General features: G+C 37.4%; 1 protein-coding gene across 4 annotated transcripts in view; it reads left to right on the top strand.

The window, feature by feature from the left end:
- The window catches only part of LOC131164562 (midasin), a 99,692-nt gene that overhangs the window by 32,538 nt on the left and 46,525 nt on the right, over nucleotides 1–20,629 (top strand). For all 4 annotated transcript variants that reach the window (XM_058121841.1, XM_058121843.1, XM_058121842.1 and 1 more), the window contains 15 exons: nucleotides 800–922; nucleotides 1,002–1,101; nucleotides 1,203–1,299; nucleotides 1,396–1,530; nucleotides 1,609–1,665; nucleotides 1,746–1,922; nucleotides 2,072–2,197; nucleotides 2,287–4,047; nucleotides 10,431–10,498; nucleotides 10,589–10,784; nucleotides 10,915–11,019; nucleotides 11,138–11,443; nucleotides 14,028–14,221; nucleotides 14,304–14,358; nucleotides 19,667–19,817. In XM_058121841.1, coding sequence (XP_057977824.1) covers nucleotides 800–922; nucleotides 1,002–1,101; nucleotides 1,203–1,299; nucleotides 1,396–1,530; nucleotides 1,609–1,665; nucleotides 1,746–1,922; nucleotides 2,072–2,197; nucleotides 2,287–4,047; nucleotides 10,431–10,498; nucleotides 10,589–10,784; nucleotides 10,915–11,019; nucleotides 11,138–11,443; nucleotides 14,028–14,221; nucleotides 14,304–14,358; nucleotides 19,667–19,817 — 3,651 coding nt within the window. The remainder of the gene's footprint in view (nucleotides 1–799; nucleotides 923–1,001; nucleotides 1,102–1,202; nucleotides 1,300–1,395; nucleotides 1,531–1,608; nucleotides 1,666–1,745; nucleotides 1,923–2,071; nucleotides 2,198–2,286; nucleotides 4,048–10,430; nucleotides 10,499–10,588; nucleotides 10,785–10,914; nucleotides 11,020–11,137; nucleotides 11,444–14,027; nucleotides 14,222–14,303; nucleotides 14,359–19,666; nucleotides 19,818–20,629) is intronic.

The raw sequence follows: 20,629 nt of genomic DNA on the forward strand, positions 1-20,629 counted from the left end.
GTGATGACTTATTTGGTTGGTTTTTAGATTTATACCCTTTTCTTTTTTAATTGGTCAACTGAAACCATATTTAATTGAATTTTAACTGATTAAGATAACTTTTTAAGATTGTCAATATCTTGAATATATTGTGTTATTTAATGATTTTGTAGGATAATTGAGTTATTTTGTCACTTTCCTGAAAACACTCATCATGATACATCAAGGCTCAAGTTATCTGAGTTTCTGCTGTAAAATATTTTATGCCTTCTTTGAAGTTCAGATAGAATGATTAGTTGAAACTTACAAATCATTGTGTTAGGGAGTTGCAGGTGAACAGAGTTCCTTAGAGACTGTATTGCTGGCTTATGTTATTTTTTTGGCAGCTTTACCAGTTTTTTGAATTGATCTATGTGCTTTCAGTGCCAAAGCTATCTTATTTTGGCAACATTATTGCTATATTTTTTTCTATGATATGTAAAACACATGCCTATTTTTTTTTTTTTCCTTTCTTGTTTGGGTCTCCCTCTCAGCACCTCCCCCACACAAAAAAGAAAAGCACCAAACTACCCACACCCCACCTATGTACCAAACCAACTGCCCCTGTCCTATTTGCTTGATGACACTTTATCATTGATGAACCTTACTAATCCTTAATTACGGTGTAGGTTCTGGCTATTCTCAATCAAACTAATTTTATTTAATTGTTTTCCAGTTGAATTTGTAACTTTATGCTTCTTGTAATCATTGAAAGAAGTCTGTATATATGTATAGTTAATTGCTATTCTATCTGTAATCTTTCTATTTTCCTTTCATATAGTTGGAACTTCACTTGGTGTTCTTTGGAGGAGAGTGCTGATCCGGTTGTCGAGTAATGAGGACCTAAAGAATATTGTGAATGCTTGGTATCCAAGTTTGGAACCTCTAACTGGAAGACTTATAGGTATGATAGATCTGTTTCTTATGAATAGCTGGTCTCTGAATAGATACATTTTTTATGATAAAGATGTTGTTTCTGGCAGAAACCTTTGAAAGAGTTAATTCTGCGGTTATACACCAGCACGCAGGATTTCAGTCTGGAAAATTTGATTCCTTTCTCTCTTTCAGCAGGTTCTCATTGAGGTAACTGATGTCCTTTCTTCAACTTATGTAGATGGAGAAACTGTTTTTAATGTTAAGTTTAATTGGAATTAATTGACTGCATCTTTGGTTTTTAATGGCAGGGACCTGCTTAAATGGTGCAAGAGAATAGCTGGGTTAGGTTTTAGCTTTGTGGAAGATCAATTGTCATCATACATATATAATTGCATTTATCAAGAGGTTTGATATAGATGAGCAATAATTATGTTACTGATTGTTGTGTACTGATGAATATGTTCGTAAGTAGTGCAATATTTATGGCATTTTTTCCTTCAGGCTGTAGATATTTTTGCGGCTTCTTCAGCTTCAGCCGAGAATCGGTTGACTATAATGAGAGAAATCGCGAAGTTGTGGGCTTTGTGCATTCCAGTATCAGAGTCCTTATACCCTCCAAATAAACCCGTGATTCAGGTTTCTATTGCTTCATGATCGTAGTATATCTGTTGGACTGTGTCTTGGCAGTTTCTGATAATTGCTATTGGATTGTAGGATTCTCTATCAGACATGAGAATTGGAAGAGTTACTCTCCAATGCTTTCAAACAGCAGTGAGTATAATTATTGACATTCTCAATTCCGCTTTGTCATGTTAAGCTTCTTTCTTCAAATTTGTTTTTTGATTTTGCAGTTTCGGGACCAGAAGAAGCCCTTTGTTGAGATTCGTAGTTCTATGCATTTACTGGAGAGAATAGCCTGCTCTGTCAAGCACAATGAGCCTGTTCTCTTGGTTGGTGAAACGGGCACTGGGAAAACTACACTTGTGCAGAATCTAGCTGCTAGGCTTGGTCAAAAACTAACAGTTTTGGTATGTTTGTGTTGGAGCTATATCTTCTGCATGCTTGTGTGCAAATAGGGGAAGGGTGGAGAGTGAGTGAATTGGGTGTAAATTTCTTTTGTACCAGGGGTATTTCTGACCGTAAAAATTAATTTAATTTAATTTAATATTTTTCTCAGAACTTAAGTCAGCAAAGTGATGTTGCTGATTTGCTAGGGGGATTTAAGCCTACAGATGCACGTTTTGTATGCATTCCTCTTTACAATGAGTTTGAGAATCTTTTCTCTAGGAGTTTCCCTGTTAAGGTAACTTAGTCTTTTCTTCAAGACATTCTTGTGAAATATTATTCTATCTGGACAATAAATAATGAATGCTATTGTATGTTGATGTGCAGGCCAATAATACTTTTCTTGCCAATTTACAAAAATATTTGAGCAACAAAAATTGGGTACAGTTATTAAGAGGATTTCAGAAAGTTGTTAGATCTTTCGAAACATCATCAGCTGAAGGAATAGGTGGGTCTGGCAAAAAGCGGAAGAAACCTTTGGATGAAAGAATTATCAAAGCTTGGGAAAATTTCTCTGTGAAACTTGAAACTGCCCATGGCCAAGTTGTTGCATCGTCTGGAATGGTCTTTTCATTTGTAGAAGGTGCTTTTGTCAGTGCACTTAAACATGGCGACTGGATTTTGCTGGATGAGGTAAATTTAGCTCCTCCAGAGACCTTGCAAAGAATTACTGGTGTACTTGAAGGAGACTATGGGTCATTTTGTCTGGCTGAGAGAGGGGATGTTGATTATATTCATAGACATCCCAACTTTCGCATATTTGCCTGTATGAATCCTGCAACTGATGCTGGGAAGCGAGACTTACCACTCTCTTTATGTAGTAGATTTACGGAATACTTTGTTGATGATGTGTTGGATGATGGCGATTTGTCTCTTTTTATAAATCAGTTTATGGATGACAACAATTCAAATATTGAATTAGTAAATAAAATAATGCATTTTTACAAAGCTGCCAAGAAGGGCTCTGAAGAAAAGTTGCAAGATGGAGCTAATCAGAAGCCCCAGTACAGTCTCAGGTCTCTTTACCGTGCACTGGAGTACACTAAGAAGGCGAGAAAAAAATTTGAATTTCAAAGAGCACTTTATGATGGATTTTGTATGTTTTTTCTTACTTTATTGGATGGAACTAGTGCTAAGTTAATGAACCAAATGATTTTGTCTTATTTGTTGGGGGGGAAAATACCCCGAGATAAATCTTTTGATGCTTATTTGATGGCTAGAGACTACTTGGTGTCTGATGATTTCTTGGAGAGCTATGTTCTAACAAAAAGTGTAAAGGAGCATCTTAAGAACCTGGCACGTTCCATTTTGATTAAGAGATATCCTGTTCTCTTACAGGGACCCACATCTAGTGGGAAGACTAGCCTTGTTCAGTATCTTGCTGCGATAACTGGTCATGAATTTGTACGGATTAATAATCATGAGCATACTGATCTGCAGGAATATTTAGGTTCTTACATAACTGATGCCTGTGGTAAGCTTGTGTTTCATGAAGGGGTATTGGTTAAGGCTGTTCGGAATGGATACTGGATAGTTCTTGATGAGCTTAACCTGGCTCCATCTGATGTGCTGGAAGCTTTGAACCGACTGCTAGATGACAACAGAGAGCTTTTTGTACCTGAATTATGTGAAACTGTACATGCACATCCAGATTTCATGCTTTTTGCTACTCAAAATCCTCCTACTTTCTATGGTGGGCGAAAAATGCTTTCTCGTGCATTTCGGAACCGATTTGTAGAAATCCATGTTGATGAGATCCCAGAAAATGAGCTGAGCACAATATTAGAGAGGAGGTGTAAGATTCCAGAAAGTTATGCTAAGAAAATGGTTGAAGTTATGAAAGAGTTACAATTGCACAGGCAACGTAGTAAAGTTTTTGCTGGAAAGCATGGGTTCATAACTCCACGAGACTTGTTTCGATGGGCTGATCGTTTCAGGACTTTTGGCAGTTCTTATGAAGATTTGGCACGGGATGGTTACTTTCTCTTGGCAGAAAAGTTGCGAGATGAGAGTGAGAAAAATGTTGTTCAAGAAGTTTTAGAAAGACACCTACGGGTTAAACTTGTAAGAGATGACTTATACGTGCAGGTGTGGTCATACCTCTGTCCTTTTCCATCTGTCGTATAAATTGTTTTGTACATGTACAATACTCTGTTACCTCTGTTGATGGTGTTGTTATCGTGGCTGTTGCTTTGTTTCTTCGCCCCTCCCTTTTTGTTTTATTTGGGGGGGGGGGGTTTGGTGGTGGAGGGATTTAATTAATGATTGCCTACGTATTCTGTTCCCGAAAACATGTCTCCTACCCTTTTCTTTGAAGTTTTCTCCATTTCTATTTTTATGGATTTGGTAAATGGGTTTGTGCATATTATGGCTGTATTACTTGATCAGTGTGTTGATTGACTGTTTGTTGCTACCTGCTACTAGCTAGTGGGGCCTGGGCTAGATACTTTCACGTATACTGAATTCATTAGGGTCAATGAATGTAGCTATTTCCTTAATAGACTTGCTATGTTTGTTGCATTCCAGGATTATATATTAGAAACTTTGTTGCACTAATTTTGCCATATGATTATTGGTTTTATGCCACTCTTTTTTTTTCCTATTTAAAACTTTAGTTTTATGATAATGGCATTTAAAGAAATTTCCTGTTTTCTTTTCCATTTTATTTTCTCCTGCTTTTTGGTGGTTTCTTTCTTTCTTTCTTTCTTTCTTTCTTTATTTTATTTTATCTTATTTTTTTTTTGGGGTGGGGGGAGGGTTGGTGATGGTGGGACCTAGCGGCTGGGTGATCTGTTTTTTCTTCTTCTGTTTAATTTTTCTTTGATTGGTGGGCTCTGTTAATAGATTGGTGATGCATGTTGAAAGTGCTAGGGCTTGTTCAAGTTTTTATATTTTTTCTTTTATCTTTTGTTGTTACTGTTATGCTTATTGATGCTTGAGAGACGAGACAGTAGCGAATGTAGAAATATTGTCTTTCTTGTTTGGCCTTTCATGTTAACTTGACCAACTTTTGGGAAGTGCTTTGTTATTAAAATTCTTGGGGAAGTCTCCAGCATTAAGATTAATATTATTAAGAATATGTTTTGCTAGTGTGTGTGTGTGTATATATATGGTGTGGGTCTTCAGTGCTTGAAGAACTTATAGCTGGTGCTTTTATGTCAGCTGCTACCATATTATTACTTTTTTTTTATGTTTTTTCTTGGGGGGGAGGGCTGGTGTTAGATCCTAGATCTTTTTTCTTTTGGGATCTGATATCAGTGAGTTAGAGCTTCTTTTTTCCAATGCATTGCTTCGTTCAATTTCCACTCTCTGCTATCCCCATGTACTTTCTTTTCTATACCCTTACTTAGGATCCCTGTGAATCGTGGAGAGGTTAGAACAGACAGTGAGGGATCTGTTATGGTTTTTGCATGTGAAGGCACTGGGATCACTTGGTAATTGGAAGGTTGGGATCTCTGTAGTTGGTATGAATCTGATGGGGTTTGGGTCTCGTAAACTTGTCGTCTACAAAGATTTAATTGGTTGAAAATGGTTGTGAAGAGTTCATTTAGGATCAAATTCTTTTTTGCTAGAGGTAATAAAGGGCTGAGGATGGAATGAAATGCAATTTGTGGGATGCTAGGGAAGCTATCTCTGCTACACATTGGAGTCCTTGGAAGTTGGAAGTTCATTCTCAGCTATCTCATTTGTGGTGTCACCCAAAAATAGAATATGGTTCCTTTGCCTGTTTATGGGATGACATTTGGGTTGGGTTTTTTTTCCTTTACTTCTTTTTCTTGGCTATACAGACGCTATTCCTTACCTTAGGTATTATGCTAGTTACTAGAACGATAGCTCTGGGATTTTTCTCTTATGAATCCTTGAGATGACATTTGCTCGAAGCTTTATTTTCCTCCTTGCATTGTTTACACAGCTGTTTAGAAGGCTGAAGTTCCCGTAGAGATCGGGCCATTGCATTTCTATTTGAAGATAGTTGTTTAGGGAATGGCATTTTTTTTTATTTTTTATGTTCAGGTGTTTTTAGCTATTCCTTTGTATGAGCTCCGGAGGCTAGTGCCATATTAATTTCTTTTCTTCGTGGGATCTCCTTTTCCTTCCTCATATATTCTTTCCTTCTTCCTTTTAGTGCGTATACTTTTTTATCTAAACAAAAAAGTGTTGGCAAAGGAGGTAAGGGTATACTTTGATCTTTTTCCATGCTTGAAGTTTATGGGAATGTATGGACAGCTTGGAAGTGAAAAGGAGGGATTACTTTAAATCTAGGCGTGTGGAATATAGATAATTGATCATTGTAACTGACCCCAAATAATTGGGATTAATGCTTAGTGGATGTTGTATATGGATGGGAAGGAATTTTTTTCTTGGTCAGCAAAGAAAACTTTATTAAAGACAAACAGGGCATTAATAAGATGCCAATCCAATACAGTTCAAAACAAACAAATAACTAAAACAAACACCAGTCACTGAAGTACAACTAGGAAATCAAGAAAAACTGGGAGATCCCTCTCGGGCAACCCACAATGCCTACTAGATCATGGAAAACCAGTTATCTTCAATGGCCTGCAGAGAAGAAACCGTTCCATCAAAGGCCCTTCTGTTTCTTTCTTTCAAAACCACCAAATGAACTTGTTGGCATGATCCATTCAAAGCCCAAATCTTGCTCTCAACTGACGCTGCAGTGACCATTTCTGATTGATGAAGTGGCCAAACTCCAGATATTCCTGGTCCAGGAGCAGGGGAAAAGGATGTGATTTACAGATTCTGGTTCTTTCAGGGACGCAAAACACCTATTCGCAGTAGAGAGACCTTTTTTTTTGAAGGTTGTCAAGGGTGAGGATCTTCCCCAGAGCGGCCTCCCAGGTGAAAAAGGCAACTGTGCTAGGGGCTGTGGTTTTCCAAATGGGCTTCCAAGGAAAAGAGCTTGTGCACTCCATCGCACAGCTAAGATGGTTGAAATAGGATTTCACAGTGAAAGTTCCCTCCTTGCACAGGGACCACTTGGGATTGTTGGAGGAGCATTGGCTCTGAACATTGCAAGGGCTGCTGTGAAAGTCAATAAGATCATCAATTTTCCCAGTCAAAAACATTTCTGATCAGTGGAACGTTCCAAATGTTCCCATGGTTTGAGCCCTCCTGGTGATGGCAGATGAGGGCATTTTTGTTGCAGGGAAGTCTAAATAGATGGGAAGAAGTGTTAGAACTTGTGAAGACAAAACTTCCTTAGTCGAAGTGGTGTGGGGTATAAGATTTTTTCCAACATTAGCATTGTTTGGGTTTTCATCTGTTAGTATGTGTAAAATACTTGCATGCAAATAAAAAACACAAAAAGATGTACTGAGGCCTAGAGATACTGGGTGTGGGTGGCAGAGGCAGAGCAGGTCAATCTGTCAAGCACATGAACGTGAGTTATAATGAGTTATCATAATTCATAGTTGGCTTCTTCATCTACATGCTCAACTTGATTCACCTTTACTTATTTAGGAGTTCTTTTGGGTGGTCACTTGTAATCCTTGGTCAAGTGCATTCTTGGACTCCGTTGTTGCTTTAATTCGCAGAGAGTTTGGAAAAGGTGATGGAGAATGAGAGGCTTCCTTTGGTTGGGAGTAGATGACAAGTGGACCCTCTAGTTAATTTGAAGCATGGTTTTAAATAACGGCCGCGACCGTTATGTAACAGTTTTTTGGGTTACTGATACCATTACACAGCGCGAAATCGGTGGGAAGAAAAATCATGGCTGTAGCGGCTGTTATGGTCCATGACTGTTATGTAAAGGCCGCTACGGCCGTTATGTAACCATTATAGGACTGTTTCACCAAAAAATTTATTTTATTTTATACTTTTTATTCACCTTTTTTCCCTCTCTTTCATAAATCATTCTCAATTACCATGTGGCGAGATGGGGAAAAGATTATAATGAGGATGACAATGATACAAAATCTACTATTTCTTTAAATACTCATAAGAGATGCATTAATTAACAATTTGAAAATACTAACTTGTTAGGAAATAATTTGATTTTGATAGTATTAGTAATTTGATATTTATGTTATATTTTTTCAACTTCAACCTTCCTTCTTTTCTAGTTATTTTATATTTGTATTATTCTTATGTCTTATGTGTCGAATAGATTAATGGAGTGTATAATATAATTTGTTTTATTAATTAATTTAGCACGCATAAAAATTTATCATAGATTAGAAAAATGAGAAGTATAAATATTCGCGCACACGTACTTTTTCTATCAATGGTGGTTTAAAACAAATGTAAACTTGTTGCCCTTACCATGTAACTTTGTTAGTTGAACTAAAGGATCCAAAATACACTAAAACTCTCTCTAAGAAGGGTTAAAAGCTTAAAACATGCAAGTACGCTAATATGCAAAAGGTTGTGTGTGCTTGAAAAAATTCATGGCTGTTACATCCGCTTCCTGTTATGTAACATCCGCTACTCCCGCTTCCCAGTACACTCGTTACCATTATGTTATGCTATCCGCTACTGTGATTTAAAACCATGATTTGGAGGTTGTTTGTACGTCGAAGTGTGAACGGGGCAGGTCTTCTGGGTCTTGGTAATTTCATATTTTGGAACACTGCTGCGGGGAAAAAATGGTTATGTCATTTTCCTGGGGTGATTAATTTCCTTTGGCACTGAGTGATAAAGAGTAGAATTGGTTTTGTGGACATTGGTTGGGATGCTAAATTAGAGTTGATTATAGGATTCGGGTTTTGGATAGTTCATGAGTCTGTTCTTGCAAATATTTCTTTTCTTCTGATTCAGTCTCTATCTTTTATTTCTTTTTGGCCATATTTGGAGTGCTTAAGTTCCTTCTAATGTGAAGGCCATCGTTTACTTGGCATGCCTTAATAGAGCTAACACCAACAAGCTATTAAAGTAAGATGGCTTTGTAAGGCATTATTTCCTGATGCTTGACGTGTCATAATAATGGTGAATTAGATTCTCATCATTTTCTGCAATGCTCTACTGTGTGGACTATGTGGAACCCACTTTTTGGTTTTGTTAGGAGTGCAGTGGGTGGCAGATTCTCTGGTTGGTTTTCAACTTGCATGTTTAGGAGTCACTGGGGGATAAGTAGCTGGGGATTTTGTAGAGCTGTGCAGTATTTGCTATGATTCGGTGACTTTGGTTGGAGAACAATTCCTGGATGTTCAAGGGTTGCTTCTTTCCTTTCTGCTTGCCTTGTGCTAAAATAGTTTTCCTTGCTTCTTTGTGGGCTTTTGCTGCCAGGGTTTTAGAGGGCTGCACTTTACTGATGTCCATTGGGATTATAAAGCTTCATTGTACCATTTGCCTCCTTGCTTTTACTTTTTTCTTTGGTGATTGGAAGGATGTCTTATCCACCCCTGCGGGCCGTCCTTGTAGCAAGGCATGAGACATTGCATATTTTGCTTAGGGTTTGAACCCCGTCTCACTTACCTGGAGGAAGGACATGAATAAAGGGGGATCCCCTGCCTGGGGCTTGGCCAGGTCACCTTAGTCTGAATGGCCTGGGCCATCCGATTGCGGTCATTAAGAAAAAAAAAAAAAAGGCTGTCTTATCCCCGTTTTCTTGTCCTGTTTTTGTTCCCTCTCTCATCTTTGATAAATTTCTTCTTATATATACAAAGGAAAAGAATCTCATGTGAAGGTTGAACTACGAATAGCTCAACTGCCTTCATCATAATCCCCCTAAACCTTTGTATAAGTGCAAGCATTGTGCACTAGACAGTGCTTTTTTTTTTTCTTCTCTCTCTCCTTTTAAGTAATATTTTTTAGGGATTTAATCCGCTTGTATATTGTACAACTGGAACTGTAGTTGACTCCGCCTTGTGGGACTTAAGGTTTGGTTTGTTGTTATTGTATGAGTGGAACTGTTGTCATATTGTCGAGTAACCCCTGTTTTGACATGTAAAATTTTTTAGTGTTTCTTCTTTCTTTGGGGGTGGGAGAGGGCGGGGCATTGGTAATTTTGCATATTTCTCTGAAGTACCCAGGGATGTGCTTCTCTTGCTAATATTAAAACATTTTAGCAGTTTTGTGTCATGTTGAATGCATTGGCATGGATGCATGCATTTGCTGAACACATTAATGGGCCAGTTCCTTGTTACCTGGGCTTGTTTGGTACATAACTTCTTACAGTGGTTGTATTTATCTTTTTTGTTGTGCTAATTTCATTTTGGGAGGGGTAGTTCCTGTTTATTTTATTCTTATTGGCAAATGCTACTTAGGAAAGAAATATGAGAATCTGTGAACTTGATTTTTGGCTTATATACGCTTCTGCATCATAGTTGAGTGATGGTGATCTAAAACAGTGTTAGCTCACTGTTTGCTTGTGATATATTCGTTTTTCTTGTATTTAAATATTTGACTAGTTGACTCTTCTTTTTAAAGTTAGTTTGAAATTTGGAACATCATACCAATTTGTAGTCTTTTTTTTCTGTGGAAATTATTAAGTGTTTCTGTTTTTTGTTTAGGAATCAGCTGGAGGAGATTCTATTTTTAGCATGTGCAGATACTCGGGAGTTTCGGAAAATATCGGAAAGTATGGAATTTCTTTATGGATTATTTTTTGCATTTAACATTTTTATGTATATATTTAAAATTATTCTCTGCGTGGTATGGTTCATTGCAGTATCATCTGGACGAAAAGTATGTGGAGGTTGTACTATCTTGTTGAGCGTTGCTACAAGTTGCGTGAACCTGTCCTTCTTGTTGGTGAAACTGGTGGTGGGAAGACTACTGTTTGTCAGCTGCTTAGTATTATATTGGGGTCAAAATTACACATATTGAATTGCCATCAGTACACAGAAACATCTGATTTCCTGGGGGTCTGTAATCCTATATGTTTGTTTCTGGTTCTTCATAAATTTATGTCCAAATTACAATTTTTATGAGCATTGGCTGTTGTTGCCTGTTGTGAAAAGTTTATTTTATGAATTATTTATTTAATGTTGACAGGGCTTCTATCCTATCAGAGAGAGATCGCAATTAACTTCGAAATTCAAGTATTTAATTGAGCAAGTTATGATGTCGAAGACTTTTAAATACTTTCCTGGGGATACTGTATGTTCTTTTTGATTCTTTGTCTCATACAGTAAAGTCAAAACTACTTCACCTACTATCTCTTGTAATATTTCTTTGAGCGGAAAATGTATAATCTCCTGCACTTTTTTGGCTGTAGATAATTTCTCCAGATATTGGTCAGGCTCCTTCAACCCTTAATCAGCTGTCTCTAATTATAAATAGTTACAGAAAGGGTCTGTTCTCATGTTCTGATGTCACTTTAGAAGATCTCAAAACCTTTGAGCAATTGAAGCTGGACTTAGTTCAGCTGAGCCAGCAATGGCAAACCATTTTTACGTGGCAAGATGGTCCTCTGGTACAAGCAATGAAAGAGGGCAATCTTTTTCTGGTGGATGAAATTTCTTTAGCTGACGACAGTGTGCTGGAACGATTGAACAGTGTCTTGGAGCCAGAAAGAAAACTGGTGAGTGTGTCGCAGTAGCTATCTTTTGGGCTTGTGGTGGTATGATAAATTTGTTAAAGTTATATGTTCATATAAACTCACATTGACATCGCCGTTCTGTTTCATCAAATGAGGGAAATAGTTAATATGCTATTTTACAGAATAAAATAAAATATGACAAATGTTTGAATATGAATTTTCTTTATGACAAAAAGAGCCAAAACAAAATAAGGTAAATGTAATTTACCTCTGGGAACATATTAATGTTGCTTAATATTTCTGAACAAACTAGGAATCTAATAGTGTGTTGCTAATCATGTTTCATGGGATCATGTTTTAAAAAAAAGTGGAAATGGAGACCCAACAATACATTTCTTGAGGACCCTAAAAAGGTAAAATTTGTAAAACTGAAAACTATCTCCATGTGGAGAGTGCCTGTTTGGTTAAGGTTTCGGATACAGTTTTCCGTATCTGAAAGCACAAGATACAAATAAAACACAAAAAATTGCATTTGGTTAAGTGTCTTTAGAACTGCTCTTTATTTATTTATTTATTATTTTTAATCAAAGAAAATTTTATTAAACAATAAATAGAGTACAAAATAGAGGACATGGAGCCCTACTTGGATAACAAAAGATTAAAAAAAAAAAAAAACTATGAGCTGCTGAAGGAACCGGGAACAACGGTACAAGTATCAATTGCTAGAGTGCTGCCTTCCAATCTCTTGTGAGGTTAGACTGTGATAATCGCTGGGAAAAAAACCAAGAGAGTGCACACAAATGGATGCTCGAAAAGTTGTTCTATCCCCAAAGTAACCATGGACAGGTTGAACGACCTCTAAAAATCCTAGCATTCCTCTCAATCCAGAGGGTCTAAAGGATGGCGAAAACTGCTGCAAACCATAGATCTCTTCCATTTCTATTCTTTCTAAAACTCTGTAATTTGACCAATAACAAGTTCCACACCTTTCTTGGGGCCACCCACTATTCTACTGCAAGAGAAATAAGGGCATTGGAAAGTTCTGACACCCTGCAATGCTAAAAAAGCTGGGCATTTGTTTCATTGCTTAAATAACACATGAGGCACATGTTAGGACTGAGCTCTATGGAGCCTTCTCCTCTAAAGCAAATTCTGCGTGTTAATCCTTTCCAGGATCACGCTCCAACCAAAAGCTTGAATCTTCCCTGGGACCTTAGCCCTCCAAAGAATGGTTCCAAGTATAAAGGTTGGGTGAGGGAAGTTTTAAAGGTGAGATAGAAAGGATTTAGAAGTGAATGTACACAATGGATCACCCTCCCACAAACTTCTGTCCTCATGAATGGTAGGAACATGATGGACCAACAATAGTGAGCTCTTTGGCCTCTCTTTCATTGAGATTCCTAAAGAATGGAAATCCCAAGGAGGACACCTCCCCTCCCCCCCCTTAAGAAGATAAGCATTGTGAAGCAATGAGAGCTTGAATAAACGGAGAAATTTCAACTTCAATGAAGACTCCCCGGTCACACACCCCTTCCAAAGAGAACTTTTTAGCCATTACCCACTTTAAACCAAAGAAGAGGAAAGAAAAGACAAGCTACCTGGGACAGAAATTTCCAAGGGCACACGTGAGAGGTAATGCCACTGCTTCTCGTCTTCCACCCATTCTGGTTGATTCCATACTTGCTCTTAATCACCTTCTTATGCCATAGGTAGTCAACTTAGAGAGGAACCTTGAAAGCCATTTGCCTATAATGGAGGTGTTTTTGGATATCACATTCCTGATGCCCAAACCCCCCAGACTTAGGTCTGTTGACTGCATCCCAGCTGACTAGGTGGTCTCTCTTATCCTCCCTGGATCCTGAACAAAGGAAATCAGAAATCATGCATAAACCTCTAGCAATTTGGCTATTGAGGGAATCCTAAACAGGGAGATGTATCAAAACACCATTAAAAGATGCAGGTTTTCTGAAATGATTTTTGGATATAGTTTTCCGGATGGAATAAAGGCATGGGTATAGGGATAACCTGTTTTTCGATCATAATAGTAATACTGGTCATAATAGTACTAATGATAATAATAATTATTACTACTTCATCAACAAGTTGTCAATTGGATCAACTGTAACTGAACGAAGTTTCACTGTTTTCATTTGTGGGATCAATTTCAAAAACAGATATTCAAACGTGTTTTTTGAGTACAAAATATACATTATACAATTCCTTTGTTTTCATTTTCAAAAACAACAACGTGGAAACTCCTCTTTTTTTTTTTTGAATATTTAACGAAACGAGCTCTTCTTTAACACTATATATTTATTTATTTATTTATACATGCACACCCAAGTGCAGACATGTATACACAATTCATTTTTAATCATGGGAACAATAAAAAAATTTCTGTATGGGCCATCCTAGAATTGATTGAGATTGAGATTGAGATTCTGAATTAGGCTTTTTTCAAGAAGTTGGAGAAGGAGTCGTTGTTGTACTTGTCTACATATTTCTTTTGTCATATGGTCTCTTGATGTTTCATGTTCTTATTTGACTTTTTTGGTTGAAGATTTTCCATGTTAATATCTTTTTCTATTCTATAAGGAAGGCTTCTAATATTTTTCCTCTCCTGCAGTCTTTGGCTGAGAAAGGTGGGTCTGATTTGGAAAAAATAGCTGCACATCCTAACTTTTTTGTTCTTGCGACAATGAATCCTGGTGGTGATTATGGTAAGAAAGAATTATCTCCAGCTCTAAGAAATCGTTTCACTGAGATATGGGTTCCTGCTGTTACTGACCTAGAAGAGCTTAGAAGCATTGCTCAGCAGAGGTATGTGAGTATTTCATAGCATGTTCTGGTAGCAAGCTGCTCTTGTTCCGTGTAACAATTACTTAATTTTTTATTTATGTAGATTTTTGAGACCAGAGCTATTATGCCTTGTGGATCCTATGCTACACTTCTGGGGGGTAGGTTTTGGCTCAGCTTCTCTTTGTCACTTTTATTTTATTTTGAAATTTATAATTTTGTAGGTAGCAAAAGAAATTTATTAAGAGGGAAATAAATGGATGGAAGGAGGACAAGAAGACTTCAAAATAAAAAAAACAGAAAATGAAACAAAAATAAGAGAGAACCTTCAACCTTTCCTATCATAATTTATTTAGCACTTCAAAAATACGAAACTCACTTTTCTCTGTTCTGAGCTTTATTCTTCCCACAATCCAGCCAAACTACTTGAACTCTGTGTTCAAATAACTACAAACCCATCTAATCAAGCAATTGTTAACTTCAATGTCCTTCCCATTAAAGTCCATTATTGGAGAGGCAGGTATTGGCAAATTGATGGTGGACGTAAGCCCTCATATTCAAGTAGTAAACCCTAATATCTCAATGAATGCATAAATTGGACTCCAACTAAAATCTCTTACAAATTACAGTCATATACAGGTTTAATATGCTTGGGTTCATGCAAATAAAATAAGCAAAAATACTAGTAGGATAATAACTCTAGAATCTACTATATTACTACCTAATAAATTACTATTGCGAAAATTTTGTGGGAATATGAACATTTTGAATAATATTAAAATTATAAGATTTTCCAAACATGTTGATTTTGACTTTGCACTCCCTGTAGTTCACATTGCACCACAAAATAATCGCTTACTGTGATCATTAACCTGCAATTATTTAGCCACTTCATAATCTTGAAAGCTATAGTGTACCATCTAAACCTTGCAAAGGAGCTGGCTGGTGCACGTCCATACCGTCGAAGAAACACATCCAATAATAACCAACTCTCTTTCTTTCTGTCTCTCAAAAATTCACTATCAAAATCACTCTCATCATCGACTCTTCAGACTCTTTGCCACGTATGTTTTTGCTCTGAATTGATCTCCTCCATACCTTCTCCTCCAATCTCAACCGGGACCAATTAGGACTTCACAATAGAAAAGCTTCCAGTGCTATCACTTTTGTTCATGTATCAAAATTAAGTTGTTCCCATATAAAACTTTTTGCGACTCAATTCCTGTGTGCATTGCCACTTGGTGAGTATAAATGCTAGCAGTCCCATCATGAGCAGCTTGCTGTTCATCACAGTGAGGCTTATTTTTTCATCCCTAGTGTGTGCTGTTGCTTCATTGACACAGCGGCTACATGATTCATCAGTATTATTTTCGTTTTGTTCTTGGCTCCGTTCACTACAAAGATACCCTTTACATGAATGTGATAAGACGACAACCCAACATCATCAATTAGTTCGTCAAAATATGCGTTGGGCTTGTTAGTACAAGCAGTTAAATGTGCTGCTTTATATGCCTTTAGACCCACAATAAGATCTTGGCTTTTAATGTTTCTGTCCTTCTCTAACCATTGAGGGTGATGAGGTTCTGTTCCATTTATACCATGCATTTGAGCTGAGACGGATCTTACTGGAGTGATGCCTTTCACTGGAGAAGGGGGGTGATGCCATATGATGAGAAACCAACCGCCCCAACTGCATTGCCAGCCTGCCGGCTGTTTACAAACACCTGCAATCAGTTGTAATACCTTCTTGTATAAGCAGACATCTTTCATTATCTATGTTAATTGATTCATGGGTCTGCTTTAAAAAAAATTCTCCGGAATGGCATTACCTGAGTTTTTTTGGGTCTATACACCCGTTCCCTGTAACACATATTAGGTACTTGATGAGCCTTGGCTGAAAATGGGTTAGCCTTATTCATCAATTGGCTCAATCCGGAGGAGCTGTTCAAATCTACTACACCTACCCTGCTGCACCATGAAATCCTTGCCGCTGGCCATCTCTCTCCATAACCTGATCCTTGCAAGCGGACAGCATCAAATCACAATTAATACAGAGATCACCATTTTTAGAAGATAATGAAACAAACACTCCCTTCACTGCATTGTTCTGACCAACTCCCTTCTTCATATCTGGCATGAACACCAACCTGCTTCATGACCTGTTAAGTATGCTATATTTACAATGAATTCAAAGCCACAGCAGACTCTCACTGAAGTGAACCTGTCCCTCCCCTAGGAATGAAAAATGAATGCTCTTTTCCCTTACTCCACCCTAGCTCCAAAAATTTTCCACTTCTTGTTGGCGGGAGCATCACCTAATAGCAAAATTTCCAAAATTTCTTCTTTCTAGAAAATTGCTACAAGCACAGAAGGCAACAACATATCCAGAAAAACCAATGGGCAGTCACGTAGGAGACCTAGTCCATCAATTGACTCAGGATTTTTCTCCAACCAAAAAAACGTGAATGTGTTGTTGAGCCTTTTCCATTGCAGACTGAAGGACTTGCCCTCGTCAGGAGTGTTACTTGACAGAAGTCCTCGATCATAGATTTTGGAATTGCTGAGAGCCTATGTACAATAAATAGCTGGGAGGATAGAGGCAGAGAGAAATGAGAGGGGGTGGCATCTCAAGATAGGTCTGGGGAGATTGAAGGAACTGCTGCCATTGCAATATGTGTGTGTGGGTTTGTCCGGAGTAGGTAGAAGATTTGTTACCCATCTCATTTAGAGGTTTTGGGAGAAGTAGAGATGGATGGGCTTTGAGGAGGTGCGGGCTGTTTGATGTCTGCAGGGTGTATTTGATCGGAAGAGAATGCTTATACTTCCACGGGCAATTGTTAATTTAGTTAGTTTTGGTATGTTATCTACATCTATTTTAAGCCACACGGCCTAGAACTTCTAGTCTATCATAAAATTTGTTCAAAATATAGTTATGTTTTGTGATAGGTCTCCAGAAATTTTTCAGAATTTTTGAACTCAGAAAAATTTCTGCATCCTGATAGATGTCGTACAGATTTTTTTTTTTTCCTTTTTAAATTTTATGAGGAAAACAGAATTGTATTAGAAAAAAAAGGAATATACAAAACAGAGTACCAGAAGTCACTGCGTGACCTGGAGGTTACAGGTTTGAGGCGTGGAAACAACACTTGCTCAAAAATGCAAGTTAAGGCTATGTACTGTGGACTCATTGTGGATTGCTGCTTCCTTGGACCCTGCCTATGCGGGAGGTTTGTATGCTGTGCTGCCCCTTTTTTTAGTACCAAAAGTCTGATCAAAATGGATATTAGAAACATAAAATAATTCAATGAAGCAAAGCCAAACTCAAAACAGAAATTGCCAATCACTCTGAAGGTCACCAAGGTGAAGCCATTGCTTCTATGTTGGTCGCTGAGCATGCAGCATCTTTTGGTTGGGATAGGATCAATCTGGAAGGAGACGCACTTGTGGTTCTCAAGGCGTTGTCTAAGGTGTGGTCTGCCCAATTGAAATTTTAAATTGTCTGGTGTGTGGCCCTTACTTGCCTCAGTAAAATTCCTGGTCTTTTTCTGCTGCCCTTAGGGAAACTTGCTCATTTTCTTGTTCAGTGGGTGTTGAAGTGGCAATTGGGCATTCTTCGACTCTAGAGTGGTCTTTCATCTCCTTTGTATGAAAAATAAAATATTTTGTTAAAGAAGAAAGAATGTACAAGAAGGAGAACAAGAAATTTCTCTATGAAGAAAAGAGAACATAAACATAAAAAGCTACAATCAAAATAGCGGTCTTGTTATCTTGCTATAGATTTGAATAATGCGCCCCTTCAAAACAACCACGTGCAAAATACTAAAGTGAAGCCAAATGATGAATCATGTCCCAAAGCAAAGAACACATCGTCTTCTTCCTGCAGAGATGTTGATTTTGTTCCAACCAACTAGGGGTGAGCATAATTCAGGGAAACTCGAATTAACCAAATTAACCGACCGAAATTGGTCGGTTTGGTTCGGTTAAAAAAATCGGTTCGGTCGGTTCGGTTATGCTTCATTAAAGTTCAGTGAATCGGGTTTCGGTTCGGTGAATAGGAAATGTTAATTCGGTAAACCGATTAACCGATTTAATAATTAATTAAAATTTAAATATAAATTAGTATATTTTTATTTGTTAAAGGTGGGAGCTCCTTGGATCTGTGCTTGCTGATGAAGTGCCACAGAGAAACACACTTGGAACTGGGTAACGAAGAGTAAGGGATATGGGTGGCCATGAGAGGATCGGATTGAAATTCATAACTGGAGATGGGGCTCATTTAAAAGTTCAAAACTGGAAGTGAACACTGCAGAGAGACAGAGCAGTGCAAGCTGGAGTGGACTGGACACTTGTGGGGTTCCAATTCTAATGTAAAACATGCATGAGATATGAATAAAAATTTTAGTGAAGCTATCTTATACAATACAGCAATGGTAAAAATCTTGTAAAAATATCTTCTGGTAAAACAATGATAACTTTTTTTTTTTCAAAAAAAGTTGATTGTCCTCTCTTCTCCCAGCTTCCCAATTAACTATTCCCTTCCCTGTGATATTTATTTGTTTATTATTAAATCTGATCCTTGCTCCTTAAATACTGTGATTAAGCTCCAATTACATGACAAAATATAACTTATTTTCTATTCCAAACTTCAATTAGTTAATTAATTCGGTTAAATTTGGTTAACTGAATTACCCGAAAAGGTAATTTGGTCAGGTTCGGTTCGGTGAGGCTCAGCGGTTTGGTCGGTTCGGTTAACAGCATTCATTAACTGAAAATTTCGGTTAATTCGGTTAATTAACTGAATTTGGCTAAACTGACTGTTTGCTCACCCCTACAACCAACCACCACTGAACTGCAAAAATCCCACATCTCCACAGTGCCAGGCCATCTCTACTCCTACCAAAACTTGTCATGGAAATAGCTGACATATCCTGCTCGTGTTAAATTTATTTGTAACCAGCTAGGAGCATATGATATCTATACTCTAGCTTGAGGGGGAATGTTTATGGTTATTTTAATCTTTTAGTATTATGAAGTGTCTTAGTGTTATGTTAACTAGTGAGAGTTAGTAAGGATATTTATGGTCATTAGAATGTATTTGGTATGTAATATAAATAGAGGGAGAGACCTATTTTTGTGTTAGGTCATTCATTTAGTCAAAAATCTCAAGAGACTGTTTTGGGTTTTTGTTTTTTGGTTCTGCAGTTGCTTCTTCCAGAAATTCATTATCTTCTTTTTCTTTTTCTTTTAATTTTTGTCCTTTCCTCTCTTGTTGGTGTCTGCATATTCTATGTTTGAGTATAACTAATTGGTACGTTGAGTTTATACCTTCTGTTTATTATTATTACAACTTTTTAAAAATAAAAGCAATCAATGTGTTATGTTTTGTTAATCTTTGCTTGATTTCATTGTATCTGCTTTTGTTGGGCTGCAATCTTATTCAGGGGTTAACTTAATATTTTCTTCATGCAGTGGTTCAATCAGTTACAAGTTGGGAGAGTTCTAACTGTGAGGGATCTACTTTCATGGGTGGATTTTATTAATTTGAATGAGAAGTGTTTAGAGCCGAAATCTGCATTCCTGCATGGCGTGTTCATGGTTTTGCTTGACGGACTTAGTTTAGGTACATTCTTGCTAATTTTGTTGCCATATTGCCTATAACCATTCAAAACACGATCCTTCTCTTTTCTTGTAATTTGTCTTAAATATGCATATGAGGAAGTTCGACATATTTGAGGACTGCCTATATACCTTATGGGTTTTAAGTTTATCTGTGACTGAAGAACCCTTCATAATTATATTTTTCCTTCTTGTAGGTTGAAGGATCTCCTGCTATATGATGTATGTATGTATGTATGCATTAAGTAGGTCTAAAAGGGAGGGGAGTTTTGGTCTAGATAGTTTGGTGTCTAGAAACATTTCTTAGGTGGTTATGTAGTTCTCCCTTGAAACCAAGCTCTCTTTTTGCACAAGGTAGTTCGTAGTAAATTTGGACTTCTACCAAAACTGATGGGATGCTAATGCAAGAGTTAATATTACCTACTCAAGTCCTTGATGTTGACAGACTGTTGTGTATTATCTTACTATTTTGGGTTTGCCATATTATTTTTCGTTTGCCTTTTTATTATATATTCTATTAGGTTTAGCTCTAAATGTTTTTAGATGTTACTTCCAACGATTATCATTATGCAAAATATATCTTGCATATTTTAATTGTTTGGAACTAATGCTTATTTGAGTTGAGTTCATGTCTGTAGTAGTAGTAATACCCAGTGCACAGGGCTCCCATGCCATCAGTTTAGGCAGGGTAAGTTGTATATATCTTACTTCAATGCTTGTAGAGACTGTTTCAGTAATTGGAACCTCTTACCTTTTGGGTTGGATTAAACAGCCTTGCCGTTGAGTCAAGGTTCGCCTTCAGCTGAGCTCATTTAT

This window comes from Malania oleifera, chromosome 9 (genome assembly GCF_029873635.1).
Source record: "Malania oleifera isolate guangnan ecotype guangnan chromosome 9, ASM2987363v1, whole genome shotgun sequence".
NCBI lineage: Eukaryota > Viridiplantae > Streptophyta > Magnoliopsida > Santalales > Ximeniaceae > Malania > Malania oleifera.